General features: G+C 37.9%; 1 protein-coding gene across 1 annotated transcript in view; it reads left to right on the top strand.

Annotated features, from left to right (window-relative positions):
* Window positions 1–15,266, top strand: part of tenm2b (teneurin transmembrane protein 2b) — an 84,383-nt gene that overhangs the window by 30,466 nt on the left and 38,651 nt on the right. The window contains exons 3-4 of the mRNA XM_084386646.1: window positions 362–600; window positions 14,143–14,265. Of these exons, the coding sequence (XP_084242772.1) occupies window positions 362–600; window positions 14,143–14,265 (362 nt within the window). The remainder of the gene's footprint in view (window positions 1–361; window positions 601–14,142; window positions 14,266–15,266) is intronic.

Below are 15,266 nucleotides of genomic sequence, written 5' to 3'. Positions count from 1 at the left end.
TGAGCCTCATTTAAAGCCATTATGTACAAATTGAACTCCTGTTTGTTAGAAAAAACTACAGCATGAGAATGAAATGAACAACATGAGCTTCTGAAAAATGTGAATGAAACAAATAGCCTACTCCCCCATTAAGCACGCTTAAATGGGCTTCTTTTTAGTCATTCAGCTCATTAAAGAAGTTTTTTTTAAAGATTTATCAAAGCCCAGTAAAGCCGTGGGCATATTGACAATTTTCAGAACGTTTAGACTAGTGATACTGATAAGAAAGAGATTTGTCTTTTGCTGGCATTAGTTCAGATTAACAGCTGAGTCATGTTTAAAATGAGTCATGTTATGGTTCTTTTTTTCTTTCTTCTTATAGGCACTTTCTTTTTAAGACACCGTCTGGGAGCACTCCTCTGTTCAGCAGCTCTTCACCAGGTTATCCGTTGACCGGTGGTACCGTCTACTCCCCACCACCCCGACTCTTACCCAGAAACACATTCTCCAGGAGTTCCTTTAAGCTGAAGAAGCCCTCCAAGTACTGCAGCTGGAAATGTGCCGCTGTGTCTGCGATTGCAGCCGCCGTGCTGCTGGCCGTCCTGCTCTCTTATGTCATAGGTATGTTCTTCAAAGCACTGTTCTTTATAAAATCATTATGCTGTACTATACAATAATTATGTTACTTCACTAAGGCATTGTTCAAAAATGTATTGTTGCAAATTCATAGTTTGTAAAATTACTTGGTCAGCATCGGCTTCATTTTTGTGCAGACTTTGCAGATTGTGGATGTCATGCAACATGCCATTCATTGTTTGTCATGGCTAATTTTGTCCCCAAATAATATGCAACTACAGATAAAGTGTCTCTAGTTGTTCAGATGGAATTTTCATGTCATTAGTAGGTATTGATGGCAACACCTAAATGAATGGCAATCTGGCACTTGAATTTGTTTTGCTGAGTGATAGTATTAAATGTGATTATCCATTTTCTTTGCGCTGTCCTTGAGGATTTACACTTGAGGCATGTAAAAAAAACTCACTTGTTACTTAATAAGCAATTTGTAATTTAGCATGATGCAAACAGTGATATTTAATTCACATTTTACAATTCAGTCATGCATAATTAGCTCCTGAACTGAATTCACGGATCCTTGATGGATCATTTATTTCTGTCTAAACAATAAGTCAGCAACCACGGCATGATGAATAAATTAATGTAATTAGACACTCCTTAAATGTCATGAGCACAAGTTAGTGTAGTTAGCAGAGGGTTTGCTGGGCAGTGCTCAGTGTCCTCCAGCACACCATGGCCTTTCAAAGCTCAAAGAATGACCCTGAGATGACTCGCTCAGAAGAATGACATTTATCACGAAGAACGAAGCGCTTCAAAGCTTCTTTGATAAACCATTGATGTGTGTTATTGTTGTGGTACAATTGCAGCAAAGCAAATACCCACGCAGAGGGGCGGAAGGAGCCTCAGCGTGTGGACGTTTACTTCAGACGGCAATGTGTGATTCATCCGCCGTTTGATATGGGTTGTGATTCGGATGTATTTGGGGAAGGAGGGTTTGATCTTATCAAGGCACCTCTGCTGGGAGTGCTGCTTAGTTTCAAGTCTAAAGTGCCTCTCTTTTTCTTAAAAAGAGTTACTGTAAGTTAAGTTCTCTGTAACTGAGCAGTGAAAAGTTATAGGGTTTTCTGATGCATCCTCAAGTGAATTTGAAAAAAAAGAACAGACAGAGAACACATTTGGTGTTTTTTCGTTGCTGAGAGTTGCACTTGAACGGTAAGAAAAGGTGGCACTGAATGTGAGAAAGAGACTGCGTGTCGAGTCTGATAAGAGTCGGACCCTTTCCAGCAATACAGTCAACGGTAAATGTCACCAAGCACCTTGAGTGTGTGCCAGCCTGTGAGTTGCACCTTCACAAAGCAGTGAAAAAAGCAGCTTTTTCTGCTCGAATAATCTGCACATTTACACGTTTAACATCTCATTTGTTTTTCCTTGTTTATTTTGCAGGAGCTTTGGCTCTGGCCTTATTTGTAGTTTTTGTACTCAATACTGTCAGGCATTTATACACACGCACGCACACACACACACACACACACACACACACACACACACACACACACACACACACACACACACACACACACACACACACACACACACACACACACACACACACACACACACACAATTTTTATGCTCAGAGTACTTTTGATGTGAGTGTGCTTTTAAATGAATGTGTATTTGTGTGTATCTTGTGTGCAGTGGCCTGTAAAGTGTTCTGTAAACTATTCCAAAGCCTCAGGGACTTTTACCTGTACAATGGGACTCTTAATGCATATGTGTGGCTGCTCCACTGAGCTGTAACCACCCACTTAGCAACACTGTTCATTGCCTGAATCACACAGGTTCTTTAAAGTTTGTACCACACTTCACACAACACCCTGCATTTGAACACATAGTCAGACTGAAAGCCAAAGCTTGAACCCAAACTCAGAACGTAAGTGTATTTATACTTTTTTTTGGAACTGATGGTTACACCACAATTTTTTGAGTTGTTTGATTAACATTTTACTGAAAATGGCATTAAAGATCTTCCAAACCTAATGAAACGAATGAGTTTTTAAGAATCTGCCACACGTGTTGTAAACTAAAACTAAAATAATTTATTCTTATACATTTATTTGTATCTATTTAAATATTTTACTTTATTTTAAACCCACTGGCTGCCATTCTTTCATATTTATTCTGTCAGTGGTATAAACCAGCTTCAAAACATTTTTTTGAGCATAACATCCATTCCCAGAACTCAAAGTGTGCTCCCTTTCAAATCCAATATCCCAGTGCTTTGTCCAATACTCACCCATGGCCTAATTACAGTGTCAATCTCTTGGATGGCTGTTTCTGAGAATGTTTGTCTTGTCATTCTTTTGTCAGAGGCAGCATCCCTTGCTTGAGATCTGGATACAGGTTGCTAGGAGACAGGTGTTGCAGTCCTGATGCGTGAGGTTGGGGTTCTGCATGGGGCACAGCGGCTGCATCTGACTGCCATAAGGCCACTGTGACTAATGTGGACTAATTGGTGTAAGATGATGAAAGAAGCAGATGAAAGAAGGAGAGATAAATGATAGATGTCTAAAGGCTAAGTGAAGTATTCTGCCCCCCACCTTCCTCATTGCACACGCGAGCTGAGTGCAGTGTTCCCTCTAAGCTTGCGGCCGCAACCTTCTGATGTCTCAAACGCGCAGAAAGAATAAAAAACGCACAGAGGACAGACGCAAAATGTGTGGGGAAATCCACAAAAATAAGTAAAACACAGATATTTCTGTATTGTGCTAGTGTGAAGCTCTGAATGGGATGTTGTATCGATGTATCGAACACAGCCCTAGTCATTCTCCCTGAAGCCATGTCGTGTTCTGTTCCCAAGCCTTGTTCTGCCAAGTCAAGTTGACTGGTCCTGTTAATCACACTGTAGACCCTTCTCTTACACCTTAACCTACCCTTTAACCTTGAAAGACCCATACTACCAAACATGCCTGTCCCTATAACCTTATCCCATATCCCCCCTCATGCGCTCACATGTTTCAAGTCAGTAAAGATTTGTTGAATAACTGAGATACATTTAGAATCGTTTCATAATAGTGATTCTTTGAATCGATTCTATGAATTGTAAGAAGCCTAAAGATTATCATCCCTACTGTTGAATTATGTACATTTAGGATTGTGAATTTATAAAGTATTTAGTCAGTTTTGATTTCCCGTTGATTGTAAATCATCTATTCAGTTGCAGAGCGATGTGTGCCGGAAGTGTAATGACTCACCATTCCAGCTCCTGCCAATGAAACAGTGACTTGTTTATGAAACAGGTCAAGACTCTGTCAGGTCTATGGTAACATGCTGTATGTCAGTCAGAATGAGTCATCATGTGTCCATTTACCACTGCTCTCTGTCAGCAGGGACTTTTAGTGCCTATTTTATATTTGTCCTCACCACACACACACGCACCCTGGGAGCCTCGTGGCACGCTCCTCTGCCCATACTGGCATGCAAACAAACACAACAATCAGTCACACACCTACACACCCCGAGATCTTGGAGATTCTGTCTTGTGGAGATAATATGTTCACCAGCCAATCTCTAACTCGCAGCCCTGTGCCGTCTGCCTTACTGACACACTCCAGCGTACATGCCCGAAGCTGATTAAAATGACACTTTTCATTTTTTACTTTCACTTTTATATTTACTTTCCCCTATATTCTGTGTTTGTCTGACATCTGCTTAATATTAAAGCCACTGAGTGACAGGGGAGCGAAAAAGTTTGATTAGAGCTTCGCGCGCATACGCTCGGATCGCAGGACAGAGATTGTGGGATCCCCATCGTCACTCTATACCTGTGATAAAAAATGCTGTCAGTCAAAGCATCAAGCTTTCCGCTTGTGCATAGGACTGAGAGAGGGAGAAGAGGTGAATTTTCTTGTATGTGTGTGTGTGTGTGTGTGTGTGTCTTTATACCGTGGGGAGTGATTGTTGTGCTTTGAGTATTTGACAAGCTGAGTGGAATAGATTGGATCCATCTCGTCATGCCCACGCAGGAGGTTTTGGGGAGAGTGTGTGTGTGTGTGTGTGTGTGTGTGTGTGTGTGTGTGTGTGTGTGTGTGTGTGTGTTAAACTCATAGACCTTGCATGCCTGAAGCAACATCCATGATTTTTTATTTATTTAATTTTTTGAGCGCATATGTGTGTGTGGCATTATAGGACGTTTTATCTGGGGATTGCAAGTTTTCCCAGGGTACTCTGAGAGTTTTTTGGTCAACAGTCAAGACTGAGTGAGCTGATGTAATCAGATGGCGCTGGTCCTCGGGGTGTGGCGGTTCACTGTAGCCTTTCATTTATATTCATAGCAGCAGGACTTGTGCACCTCAAATCAAAACACACATCAAAGCCACACACACACTCGAAGGAGATCAGCAGCAATGAAAACAACGTTTCACCTTCAGGGAGAGGCTGATTGTGTGTGTGTGTGTGTGTGTGTGTGTGTGTGTGTGTGTGTGTGTGTGTGTGTGTGTGTGTGTGTGTGTGTGTGTGTGTGTGTGTGTGTGTGCTTTTGAAGGTAATATACAAAGGCCGGTGTGTTTTTTGCTTTTGCATTCCTCTTTCTTGGTCAGTCAGAGAGTGTAATTCTTGGTCACACTTTAGTTTAGGGTCTAATTCTCACTATTAACTAACTATTAACTATGACTTTTGCCTCAATAAACTAATAATTACTACTTATTAATTTAGAGAAAAAATCAATATAAAGTTTTCTAAAGGATCCAAAACAAAATCACCTAGCTACCATACCTTAAAATCCCTGGTAATAACACCAAATTTGGCACACACCAAGTCAAAACCAAATATTTATAGGAAAAATGTTTATTCGACTTTTATTTCCCATGGTACCACAATTGTTTGATTAACATTAATGAGACAGACAGCCTATATATTAAGACCTACTGTACCGCACAGATAAAATATGTTACACATCAGATGTTTTTCCCCAACAGTTAACCAAACGTTCACTTAAGACATAACAGACAATATTTGCGTGAATACTCACCAAGACAGATATTTTGAAATTCTGTAATTCTGTGTAGGCTATATGTACATATCGGTATCACGCGCTGTCTGAGGTGTCTTTGTGCGTACGCTTCAGATCTGTCAGTCAGTGCGCATAAGATCGTTTTGTTTACATCACATTTCATTGGTTCAGAATCATGCCGTCGAGAATTCGCCATGAATATTCACAAAGTTGGAATGCTGCGCTTTAAAATGATACCAAACTTGTGCTGAGGGGAAGCACGAGAAGCTAGCAGAGAAAAACAGCATTTTTCATGGACAAAGGAAAGGTACTCCTCTCAGAAAACGTACAGATAAAGATGTTTAATTGCTATTTGGAACACTGGGATCGCTAGTGTACTATAAGTATCATATAATGTAAATATCACTGCAATATATTAATATTAATGAATATTAGAGTTTTATATATTACATATTTTTTATTTTATATCATATTTATGCTGTAATTTCTTTATGTTCATGCCACAGTATTTCGGTTGAACCCCAGAGTCTTTATTCTTTTTACGAAACAAACCACTTTTGTTGAGCTTTTACAAACTGAAAGCTGCTCTAAAGACTCTGAAAACTGTATCATTAGCCCCATGAATGTTTGTAGTGTGTAGTATACATTTACTTTGAAGCACATAGTGCATGCAGACTATAGATTTATTTAATTAAATCACTGCCTTTTGCAGTATTATAATCGCAGTAGCCTGCAGTGTGATTTTGATTGTATGTAGATTTATTGTGCAGCCCTTGTGTTGGCATTAAACAATCTTCTGTAACATCAGGTGAAGATTGCTGTGAAGCGAGGATGAGTTGCGTCAGGTTGATTTACGTACATCAGTGTGTGTGTGTGTGCGTGTGTGTGTGCGTGTGTGTGTGTGTGTGTGTGTGTGTGTGTGTGTGTTCCATGGGGACATACTGCATGAATGTTTTCATTCACACAGCTCATTCAGGTAGCAACTCTTCCCAGACAAAGAGGGAAGTTGGAACGATGAAGCTTTGGAGCTCCAGGAATAGGATTCCTACCCTCTGGTGAGCTTCCCTCTCACTGGGTTCACTGGACATCTAGCTGTCTTCTGGTCCCCCCAGCCTTTGTAGCTGGACTTCAAAGTGGCTTCAGATTGTGCGATTTATTTGCTTTTTGCTGGAATGGTACTCACAGGGACCAGCCTGTTTCATCCATACATATCCCTTGTGGGTATAAATGCAACACAAGGGCTTAATAAATAATGAAACGGTGGGCAAATATCAGTAGTTTCTTATCTGAAGCATTTGGCAGTGAGCCGTGTTTCAAAGGGTGGCAATAGAATAGCTAGTAGAACTGGGTTTGCTGGCTATGTAAAGTATGGCCATGTATGGCTATGTATGGCCTCCCTGCAACCATGAGATGGGGCTCCGCCTACACATTGTGACATCATGCACAAGCGTTTCTTATTGTGGGTGCAACAGAATTGAGACAGACAGTTATGGTCTTTTCCGGCATTTTTCATTTTTCATTTAATCAATTTTTTAATACGAGTCTATTTCTTTCATTTTTATCCTCTGCTGTGTGTGACAGTTACTTTTTAAATGTCCTGCACATTCATCCTCCTCTGATACTCTGGTGCTCAAGGTGAAAGCATGTGCTGTCAACTTTGATCATTTGAGGATGAGAGAGCTGAATTTGAAGAGCAGGATTTGTAAAATTTAATTTTTTAAGCCTTTCCCTAAGTCTATTTACATCTATTTACATTCTCTGCTATGTGTAACAACAACAACAACAACAACAACAAATATATGGGGAAATACGGGAACGTGATTTATATATTATGATTACAGAATATGCTAATCAATGACTAGAAGATAGTTAACTCCACATCAGCTACATAAATTTATCAACTAACCATTCAGCAATGTCCTGTTGCATTCTACATGTTGTCACTTCTTCTTGAGTCTCTCCATCATTGTCCGACTCCAGTTTGAACATAAAAGGCAGAACAGTTTCTGACATTTTAGTGCTTGTCTGTGTGAGGTAATTGGAGCTGCGAACACACACACACACACACACACACACACACACACACGCACAAGCTCTTGAAGCTCAGCCCTCTGTGCCGGGAGCAGCAGCTCATTTGCATTTAAAGGGACACACACAAAATGACGCGTTTTTTGCTCACCCTCAAAAAGGGACAATTTTAACATGCTATAAAAATTATTTTGAGCTAAAACTTCACATACACACTCTGGGGATATCAGAGACTTATTTTACATCTTGTAAAAAGGGGCATTATACCACCCCTTTAATAACGCAGCGTTGAGTTCCTCTCAAAAGGGGACTTTCCTTCCCTCACATTAGAGAAAGGCAGCTGACAGACAGCTGCTCCTTGATCATGTTAATTTGTGTGTGTCTTCTGTTTGTTATGCACCTGATCAATAATCAACATTTAAGCACATGATATATTGTCTCCCTTGATTTGGATTCTGTGTAAATAATTTTAGCCTCTGTGTACCCTCTTAGCATTTTATTCTATGCAGAGCAAAATCATAATACAGCAATACATTCAAACATTCACACGTACCATCAAGCCTCCAGAGACTATCCGCAGGCACTTTAACAGCACATCGACCATGTATAGTTGTTTCATAAAGCTGACACCACTATCTGTTTAGTGTCGTCCTCAATTTCCAAGCATATCTCATGCTGTCAAAGGTAAGTCAGCTCTTTTCTCCAGTTATTCTGCAAGCGTGAGCTCACGAAGGAGATCAGCTGACTTACCTGTGACTTGGTTTTCAGGGCCGTGCTTGAGGGCAGTGCTTCTCATGCATTAGCTCATACTGTAGCTATCACATCAGCAGCACCTTCATATCGTCGCTGTCCGATGAAAACCGCGTATGTCCATTTTGCCGATTTTGAGATTTTTCGACGGATAGAATGTCCAGGTTCATTCCCGTATACAGTATGCTTCACATGTCTAAATGACCAATGAAAAGTTGTGAAATCATGTCATCTGATTTTCACGTATATCCATTTGGTGTCAAAGCTGTCAATCACGCCGCATATCTCCCGCCCTGTGGAGGCATCTCGCCGATCTAAGCGTCTCTGGAAGCTCAGCATTGGATAGCCGAATAACTCTGTGAGGTAAAGTATTGTTTTTGACAACTGTTCAAGTTTATTATATATTCGCAATATATTCACAACTGTTATTTACCGGTAAATGGTCTAGACGAAGTAATTGTCACTGTTTATTGTGGAGATGTTCACGCACGGGTCTGTTAACTTAAGCAATACTTTTAAGGTAGTCTAATATTTTTCTGACTAATAAATTACTGACACAGTAAAGGGTAGATTTAAATAAAGAAAAAATGAAATTTAAATAAAGAAAAAACGAAATTTAAATAAAGAAAAATGACATTTAAATAAAGAAAAAACGAAAATTAAATAAAGTAAAACCCGAAATTTAAATAAAGAAAAAAGAAATTTAAATAAAGAAAAACGAAATTAAGTTAAATTAAAAACGAGATTAATTTAGATTGATAACGGGTAAAAAGACTAATAGCCTACATGTTGGGTCCGTGTACTTTTTCGTTCATTCATTATTCTATTTCGGAATGAAAGATGAAATGTAAAAAAAAGGGTGCAGCTTGTTTTTTTGTTTAAAAGAAAAAAACAGAAATGGCTGTATTTTTTTGTACATAGCATAGCCTACTTTGTTATGATTTTAGTATCATAATGATTAATAAATGCACGCACAATTATCCGTGAACGTTATTTGTACAAATTGCTGCACATTCATTTAATTCTGCATTTTGCACACACAAGTTGAAAGGCTTCAAATCGAGTCTGTAGGTCTACTATACTGTTGAAAGTATGAAAAGTGAACAGTAATAGGATGCACAATTTGAGACGGGTCAGACATGATTTTGACCGCTTCATTAAGTTTTGTTTTGTAGAAAACCTTTCTTTAAAGTGAATTTCGTTTTGTATAAATTGTATCTTAATTTTAATAAATTTTTCATCAACCAATTGCCTGGAGTGGATTTAATAAATAAGCAGCAAATATATAGCAGACAATATAATCATGGAGGCGCCCGCGCGGTCACTTGCATTGCACGTTAACTGTCTGGAGCGCATCTCATCCTAACTTAACGAAACTCAGTGCCTCACACAGACATGAGAAAGACATCAAATACACAAAGCTTGAAAAGTCTTTAAACGAAATAATTCAAAACGAAAAGAAAAAGGCTCTCTGATTATGTATGATTATATGATCATATAGCCTAGCCTATTTTGTGAATTGTTCATTCCCGGTTGGCACACATTTTGCTGCCCTTACAAAAGTGCCGCTCCAGGCAATTGCCTAGTTCGCCTATATGGACGCACCGGCCCTGGGGTCAGCAATGAGTGTATTGATTCATTGTCTCTTCATAGTTTGCAAGAGACATTTAATAAACTGAGACGTAGGCTATTTAATAAACTGAGCGTAGCCTATTCATCTGTCAATATGAAACGCGACTTGGCCATTCTAATTAATGATCGGAAGAACGCGTATCGACCACCGTTACTGTAAAATATGCAGGTATGTCCATTTAAACTCGATTTTGGTCAAATGTGGATTATATCATTACACTGGCAAGAATATGGTTACATTTAAAGATGCCATACCAAGTATGACAATGCTACGTTCAACTGCTTTTGAAATTACGGTGTTTTTTTCACTTCCTGAAAAGTAACCGTTTTGGACATACGTGAGTTTCATCGGGCAGCGACGATATACTGTACACATATATCAGAGGCCACTTATGGACCACCTTTTGAACAACTCACACATCTTGTCAAAATGAAGTTCATTCAGAGTAGAAATGTCAAAATACATGTACTTTATATGTATGTACCTAGTAAAATAATGTGAGAATATCTCTGATAACTGATACTGTCTTTCTGCAGTTCCGTTAGTGCAGAGCACTTAGTTTGTCTGACCAACAGATCTCAAAAACAATATCCATTTTTCATACTATGATTGTGATACTCTTATTGTGATGCTCTAACATACTATTATTTTTAATTCTACTAAATGTTTAAACATATTTGATATATATTTTAATATACACCACCTTTTTAAAAGTTTGTGGCCAGCACATTTAAAAAAAAAATGTTTTTGAAAGAAGTCTCTTCTGCTTACCAAGGCAAATAAATGCATATTTAATCAACGAATTGATTAAACCCAATCATAATTGATTAAACCCAATCATATTTAACTGTAATATTGTGATTATTATTACAATTTGAAATAAAAGTTTTGCATTTTAATATATTTTAAAATGTAATTTATTCCTGTTATGGCAAAGCATCGTTACTCCAGACTTCAGAAATCATTCTAATATGCTGATTTGATGCTCAAGAAACATTTATTATTATTATCAATGTTGTAAACAGTTGTGCTGCTAAATATTTTTTTGTGGAAATCGTGATACTTTTTTTTCAGGATTTTTTTATGAATAGAAATCAAAAACAGCATTAATTTAAAGTAGAAATATTTTGTAACATTATAAATGTCTTTAATGGACCCTAATGAAAGTAATAATTACTGACCCCAAACTTTTAAACAGTAATGCATTTTTTTTTTAATTAATATATAATATAATTTTTGTTATGGGCCATAATATGAAAATAATTATTAGATTATCATAATTTTTATGTTGGTGAACCTAATGTAAACCCAGATAGTTATGTCAGTAAAATTATTTTAATAAGCCAAGATAAAAAATACGATTTTTGTCAAATATCGGATTCGACATTCTAGTGTAAATCCATTTCGATCATAGAACAGTAATGCATTTTTTACCTAATGCTTATACGAGTCACATATTCAGTTTAGGGTCAGAATTAGGGCTTTCATCTGACCCCTAAACTGAATATGTGATTTGTATAAGCATTAGGTCAAAAATGCATTACTGTTCTATGATCGGAATGGATTGCTAAAGAAAGAGTTCCACTTTTGCAATGCTGCTGTCAGCACCAACTCAACTGGTACAGCTCAGTGAAATAAGCTTTGCAGCTTAGATTTCATTTTCTCGGTGTGCTTTTAAGTCCGAGAAGAAATCCAGACTGAAGATGCAGACTTACTCAGGCAAGACAGGGAAATACTTTTGTCATCTGTATCCCAATCTGTTCTCTCACTCCTTCTCTTTCTTCCTGTTTCTTTCTTCATGCTTTAGGTAGGTAATATTATTCATCACTTTGAAGAAGTGAATTATACATAGAGATTACATAAAGATAGGGGCAGCATCTCATGAATTTCACATCTAACACATTTTCTCTTAATAATTAATGCTTATTGCACAGACCAAAAATGTTTGTTGAAGATCTCCAAATTTGATTAGCACAAAAAAAAGTGCAAAGTGACGCTAATGCTAATGCTGCCAGACATGAGGCCAGTGCTCTGCCCTTACCTGACCCTTAACCATGCCCACATTCTTCCACAGAGGATATGAAATAACCATGTACTTCTTGTGCTGTCCGTTTTATTCTCTAGATGGATGCTGAATGAACCTGCTGTTTGTAATTTAATGTTACAATTATTTTAATTATATTTGTTTATTCCACTGTTACTGTGTTTACTGTTGTTACTGTTAATTGGCTATCCTCTGTTGACAAATAATTGTCTTGTTAACACATTTGCAGCAAATGAAAACTTCTGAAAAATGCTGTTGAAATGGCTGAACATTACAATTAATGAGGCATTGACATACTTTATATAAATTCACATGGATTGTTAATTACATTTGAAGTTAATTGATCAAAGTTTTGAAGAGGTTGGCCTGTACAACTGATAAGGCTTCTGTCCTTATCCAGCTGTGATGAAAATTGTCATTTATTTTTTTAAACTTTGTATTAAAACATGCTTTAATCTCAATATGTTGACCACACTTGCACATTAGAAGATAAAGTGATGCTAAAATGCTTTTCGGTGATATTTAAAGGTTGAGTGATTTTCTTTTTTCCTTTTGTGATTGAATTCAAGATTGTTTACATATACGTGAAGAGAGTAATCCATTAGCCTTTCAATTCAAATCAATGGCTCACCAGTGCTTGCTGCCCTGTATGTATACTCTGCAACCTGGACACTGGCATCTTGCTTTAAGAGAACTCCAGAAGCATATGACTTATAACTCTCTATTATAAGGGGGAAATATCTATTTCAGATGAAAGCCATTTCTGCCTTATTATATTATTTATAAAAATATATATATATATACATTGAATGAAATTAAATATATAATAAATTAAATATTTGTTTTTGTGTGGCAAAATCAGCTTTCAACCAATAGCTTGCAGAGGAATACAACATTAGCCTATGTTAAGAATTTCTCCACAGCACAAGATGTTTCAGGTCATAACAGACCATCTCTGTCAGCGAGCACTGCAATGAAATGGACAAAAAGAAAGCAGGAGGGATGGAGGATACAAGAAAGGTGAAAAGAACAATGAAGGAGCGAGAGATATTGCTGATTAGAGGACAGAGAGATACGACGAGGAATAGTGCATGTGGGACAATGACTAGATGGCATCAGAGCATCTGACAGCCTGAAGGAGTCAGCTTTTTCTTTTGACCCCTCTACACAAGAGTGATAACACACCCTCAAATGTACAGTCAGGAGGTACCAAAAGACTGAGTTGGCATTGATTTTGCGTGGATGAGATTGAGGGAGGGATAGAAGAACTAGGGGGTGGAGGTGAGGTGTTATGGTTGATACTGCAAACGTCAGCGTTTTCCCGCAATATTTTATGTCCGCACGTGTGTGTGTGTGTGTATGATTGCACTTGTTTTTCCTTGGGGCACCTCGTTTGTAATTTTCACCAGCACATCACAAAAACTAACTTTGTCTGATCATTATCATATTTCTTAAACAGACTTGACAGATTTGAATATTGCATATTGAGTGATCTCCATTGGAGCTAATCAGTCTCTACAAACTCTTGGAAGTGCTGAAGCACTGAAGCACTGATTATAGTACATATGGGGTGCGGAGAGAAGCAGGCATCTAGCCAAAATCTTCTCTAGCACACACACACGCACACAAGAATGTGTAGAGAATATTTGGCATCTGTCACCAACTTTCAACTGGCTTCAGTTGTTGTTGTTTTTTTTAAGACAATTTTCTTGTCCTCTCACAACCTTGCTTTGCAGTTTCAAGATAAGTGTCATTTCCTTTCTGAAATCGTATTGTGTTGCATTTAATGTTTTGTTTTTCTCATTTGCCACCCGCTTCTATGTGACATATTTATATCTTTGGAGAATTTAGGATTCCTGTATTGGTTTGGATTAAACCTCGTCCAACAAAACCTGTCTGGGCACAGAGCCCAAACAAAGCACAGACTGCAGTCAAAGTGTCATTTTCTATAATGAGTGTATTTGTATGCTAAAGTCACCTCTGTCAGCAAGAGTTATAGTTGTTGTGTGTCGCATGCTCTCAGCTGTCAGGACGTGTCATCCGTGGCATACATAATGTAGTTGGAAGGTGTAATGTAGTGTCATGTTCTATTTTCTAATTCTCTCTTTTTCTCCCTTATAGCTCTTAATCTGCTTGGCTTGAATTGGCGGCTGAAGCCCACAGAAGGGCATCTAGTGAACACTGGCCTCAGCATGAGTATTCCTGGCATTGGCGATGTGGCAACAGTGCCCTCCGGAGGCAGAGGTAAAAGCAAAACACGACCCTGAAACCCTGAAACATGACCATGTGAAATCCAAATCACCTGATGACATAAAATGCAAACCCCCTGATAACATGAAATCCAAACTGCTCTCTGTTTACACGTCAATCATTTTATATTGCACAATTCATGACCATTCATGTTGTTCCAGTGGGGTAAAAAATTATAATTCTGTAATTCTGTAAAAAGTACTTGTAATAACATAATTACAGTGTAATAAAAGTAACCATTAGTGATGTGTGTTCGCATCACACATCACTATATATAGTATATATATAGTATATATATCACTATATATCCGCGGACACTGTGAATAATCCGCGGGTTGGGCGGGTCTGGTAACAAAAAAAATAACATTCCAAAAATTGCGGGTGGATGAGAGATAAATCATTAATGCGTGTTGATTTTAATAAAGGCTCGGAACTGTAATGTCACGGTAAAACGCAATGAATGTGAACGAGCTGTAACTTTTGTGTGTGCGTGCTGTGCAGTGCATGCTTTCAGAGCTGTGCGCTTTCATTGACTTAAGTGATTTAAATCTCACACAATCATATTTATGGCTTCTAACTTCTAAAACAAGCTGTGTTACTATGATGAATAATTACCTCAAAAGGTAGATCTGTATGTGTGATGTACTTTATCTGAATTGAATATATACACATCTCTCACTTTTATGCACGTACCAGCAATTACCCCTCTGTGTGCCATATAGGTTTCTGACCCCTGGTTTAGGCTATTAGAGAAATTAAATTTTGCCAAGAAGAACTTTTGCTTTGAATAAATGTTCATTTAAAAGCAGCCTTCAGTGCTTAACACTGAGATTTTGAATTATTGTAATGTGACGATCGGGTGCGGGTCAGGTGCTGCTTTTCTAGCTGATTTTTTTCATTAATTGAAAAGTAACTTTTTGTTTGTAATGTATGTAATGCAAGTAAGCTTGGTTCACAAATCAAGCCCAATTCTATATATTGTTCTAGCTATTTTA

The sequence above is a fragment of the Rutilus rutilus genome (genome assembly GCF_951802725.1).
Source record: "Rutilus rutilus genome assembly, chromosome: 18".
NCBI lineage: Eukaryota > Metazoa > Chordata > Actinopteri > Cypriniformes > Leuciscidae > Rutilus > Rutilus rutilus.
Note: the sequence above shows the minus strand (reverse complement) of the source record. Positions and strands in the feature narration are given on the sequence as shown.